Genomic DNA, 4,268 nt, shown 5'->3' with positions numbered 1-4,268 from the left:
ATCACCTGCAAGCAAATTGGTTACAATAAACGTACATGTCCTATGAGGATTAGACAAAGCTGAACCAATGTTGTGCATGTATTTAAGGTCTTTTGTAAGAGTTTATGTAATTCTGTTATGAAGTTTTATGTTACTGTATAACTCATTATGTTATTTGACTTTTCATTTCTAAGTCCATTATCTAACATTGGTCCATATTGATAGATTGAAACTCATAACTAATACTAATATTACCCCTAAATGAATTCACCAAGTTTCGGGGAGCGTAAACAAACGGTTTCAAGCAATACGTACCCAATTGGATACGAATCCTGTACAATACAATTTTGTACCTGAAAGTATGTTCCCCAAGTCATTATATGCATGTACATTAGTATTCGATCGGTTCTGTGCCAAAAAAAATGCGTGCAAAACAGAATGGGGTGTTAAAACCACTTATTTAGTTGAGCAACCTGTGTTGGTTTAGTCGACTACACAGTTTAGTCGACTAAACCAGTACAGGTTGCTCGACTAAATAAGTGATTTTGACACCCCATTCTGTTTTGCACGCATTTTTTTGGCACGGAACCGATCAAATATCAATGTACACGCATATAATGACTTGGGGAACACACTTTCAGGTACAAAATTGTATTGTGGCGGTTATAAACCATGAATGTACATGTATTGCATAAATTTTGGTTTAGGGTACCCGAAACTTGTGTTCTTCATTTAACTCTCTTATGAGCACCTGTTCTGAATTTCATTGGACATTTTAGACCCGTTGGACTGTGATTAGACACAAATTGAAAACAAGAATGTAAAATTACCATGTTCCTTCATTTGGTAAACAAGAAAAATGACATAATTACGTAAACGGTTCACAACATGATGTGAACATTAAATAGTTCAACTCATAAACATAATATCACATAAACTACAAATGTCAAATATGAAGACCGAAGTCAATTACATAACAACACACACTACAAACGTAAAGTAAAAAACATAAACCCTAAATCTAATCCTCCTCCTCCTCGGACGCCGTCTCCTCGTCATCCTCGTCTGACACATCAATCCCCTGTCCTGCAACATCCTCAACCTGCTGTTTTCCTCGTCCAAGCTCTAGACGAGCAAACCTATCTTCAACACCCTTGAACCGTCCTTGTATATGTCTAAATCTTTCATTCCCTTTCTGCATGTGACTCTTCCTCCATTTTTTGTGTTTCAGCGCCATTTTTCCTATTTTCTTCAGCGTGGCGTTTATGCCCTTCATGACATCACGCAATGAAAACTCACCCTCAGGCTCAGCTATCTCCTGCTGGTCACCCTCATCATCATCGTCATCATCATCCTCCACCTCGGGCTCAACCATGTTTACAAGTGGAGCAACATCAGGAACCTCAACATCAGCCGCACCTGTGAACTGCCACACTCCTGTTTGGGGGTTCTTTGTCATCTTGCACTGCTCCAGTAGACGTTTTTCAAACTTATGATTATACCCTGTGGTCTTCTTCAAGGTCACATTACCCATGGGAACATCAAAATGCTCCAATATCCTCTGAACAAGACAAGCAAATGGAAGTGCACCCTTGTGTTTGGCCTTATACATCATCCAACAGATGTAGTGCCTCCAGTTCACCGAAGTACCATGTCGGATAGCCCACATGATGGGAATGTCATGCTCCAACACCCTGGAATGATTGAACGCTCACGGAAACAGAATGTGGGTGATGACATAGTGTAGTATACGGGACTCCACAGTAAGCAACCCCACCGTATAGGCAATGTGTTGCCCACGGACTCTTCTCTGCTCCTGCACGGCATCACCTCATGTATATCCTGGAAGTATGGTCCCGTTGTCTGCGTCATATTCCGCAGTCTGCGCAGAATCAAAGTCATACCCCAGTAACTCCAACCATACCAGAGCCGTCATAATGATCTCCACCCCACAGACCCTAGACCTCGTCTCACCCTGTACGTAGCTGAGGTTATGGTAGAAGGCCCGTACATGCAGCTCAGAATATGAACACGATAGTTCAGCCAAGGTCCTAAGATATGATTCCTCCAACCACCTCACAATGTTAAAACCTTCTTGTTCAAAAAAGGTTGTATCAAGTGATTTGGCCCCACATATAGGTCAGTTAACAAAGTCACGGACAAATGATTCATGAACCACGGGGTCATTCTCGAAAAAGTATCCGAATTGGAGGTCGACAGGAGCGGGCTCTTCCTCTTGTGGCCTTGACGAAGACGGATGGTCTTGTCATAGCTTCTGTCGTCTCTCATTTTCAGCGTTAGACGATCTTCTACGGCCAGCCATGGGAACAACTGTACCTACAATGCAAGTGGAAACAATATCAATGAACAATAACAATATCAAAAAATTTAAAATTCAATATAAAAAACAAAACCTAATCCTAAAATAAAACAAAAAACAAACCCTATACCTATACCATACCATAAAAACAGGAAACGTAAACCCCAAACCCAATCAAAAACAGCACCCCAAACCCTAACCCTAACCCTAGCACATCACAAAAAACCATTCCTAGCCCCTAACATAAAAACATAAACCCTAACACTACAACCCAAACAAAACAGCAACATAAACCCTAACATTAACCCTACCCTAACCCTAACCCTAAGGTACCACATCAACCCTAACCCTCACCCTCACAACAAACTTAACACCCTACCCCTAACCTAAATTCACAAAACCGCAAACAGAAATCAAATGCATGGAGAAAAAAAAAATAACCTAAACCTAAAACCAAATGCAAGTCAGAAAACGTTACATAAATGTCGATTTCGCAAGTGTGAACCAAGGATGCTTCAATCGCACCTTCAAGGGTTGAGATTCGGACTTGGTTGGAGAAATGGGACGGAATTAAGCGATTTAGTCGATTAGGGTTTGAAAATAACCCCCTTTGCGAAATGGGGTTTTTTTAAAAAAACCTGATCTGCGACATTTAGTCGACTAAATAATGGACTTAGTCGACTAAAAGTGCAACGAATGTAGACGATTAAGGTGAGTATTAAGTCGACTAAAACTCGCGTTTCATGATTTCTGAGTTTTGCCCATTTAGTCGATTAAAAGTGCAACTTAATCGACTAAATGGGGCCAGAATGGTGGATAATTCTGGAGAAGGGGCAAATTAGTTATTAATTATTTAATGAGAGGCAAAAGGGTCAAAAAGCCACCAAACCATACATAAAACTATCCGTATACAAATGATACATCAAGAAATATCATAATGAATCCAAGTGTGCAACCTTCTTAGTAGTATATAAATCACTGAATAAAGTTTCACAAAAACCTTCACTCAATCATATTCTGACTGCACAACTGTGTGGTTTCTTACGTGAGATATTAGAAATATGATAAAAAAATATATTACCTTATTAATCAAAGAAATCAAAATCGGTGAAGATCCATAGTAATCATCATCACAGCAAACAATCGAGGATAGCACAACAGATCTGAGGAGAACTGCAACGATGATCCATGAACTGGGTTGTTCTATTGCCTCGGGCGTGGATCTAGTGGACACAGGACAACATAAAAACTGATGAAATCAACAGATAGAGACAAGATGAGTGATCAGCAATTAGTATCATATAGAGAACCGATATGAGTAGAATAAAGTACCAACAGACAGCAGTAGTTGAAAACGGCAGAAATGATGAAAGTTGAAACCCTAACCTGTTCTTGGTTTGTCTAGCAATAGAAGAAGAAATAACACCAACCTTTTCATCATCAGTCGCGGCCACGGAGGTTCCCGCGGTTCAGCTGGTTGAACTTCCCCGTGTAAGCGTCTAGGAGACACACAATCGCGATGTCGCTCCACTCCTCCCGGTCCTTCCGGTATTCGCCGCCTCCGAACGCCGCGTCGTTCGCCGGATCGGGATCGTCTCCGGCTACGGCGGAGGACTTTAGCTTCTTGTTGCAATAGTAGTAGCTTCCGGTGACGGAGGATCGCTTAGACTTGGGGGTGTCCACGGCGGAGCTAGATTTGGTGAGACTGGAGGAGTCATCGGCGTCGGAGTCTGGGGGGGGGAGAGTGGGGGACTGCAGGAGGAAGGAAAGTGGTGGCGCGGGGAATCGTGGAGGTGGGGCTGCGCGTGGGGTTGGTGAGAGGGAGAGTCGAGGAGACGGTAGTCTTGAGTGGCCATAAGAGATATAAAGAGAAAGAGGGGTTAGGGCGACGGAGGAATCAGAGGCGACGTTATCACGGAGGTTGTAACGATTTCCGTCATCAGATAAAGAAACTTAGAAACGTGTGGTT

At 42.1% G+C, this 4,268-nt stretch overlaps 1 protein-coding gene across 2 annotated transcripts; it reads right to left on the bottom strand.

Moving 5' to 3' along the window:
* Nucleotides 1-821: 821 nt before the first annotated feature.
* On the bottom strand, nucleotides 822-4,268 carry LOC133294647 (uncharacterized). 2 transcript variants are annotated; one of them, XM_061493356.1, is made up of 3 exons: nucleotides 3,730-4,268; nucleotides 3,381-3,548; nucleotides 822-2,316 (listed from the first exon to the last, which is right to left on the bottom strand). In XM_061493356.1, the coding sequence occupies exon 3, from the start codon at nucleotides 1,646-1,648 to the stop codon at nucleotides 1,001-1,003; it is 648 nt and encodes a 215-aa protein (XP_061349340.1). In that variant the 5' UTR covers nucleotides 1,649-2,316; nucleotides 3,381-3,548; nucleotides 3,730-4,268; the 3' UTR covers nucleotides 822-1,000. The 2 variants fall into 2 exon arrangements, with proteins under 2 accessions (XP_061349340.1, XP_061349339.1); XM_061493355.1 differs by having other exon boundaries at nucleotides 3,381-3,522.

Source organism: Gastrolobium bilobum, unplaced genomic scaffold (assembly GCF_033153095.1).
Source record: "Gastrolobium bilobum isolate Gb01-03AN ecotype WA unplaced genomic scaffold, APGP_CSIRO_Gbil_v1 utg1377, whole genome shotgun sequence".
In the NCBI taxonomy this organism is placed as follows: Eukaryota; Viridiplantae; Streptophyta; class Magnoliopsida; order Fabales; family Fabaceae; genus Gastrolobium; species Gastrolobium bilobum.
This window is presented reverse-complemented; position numbering and strand designations above follow the sequence as displayed.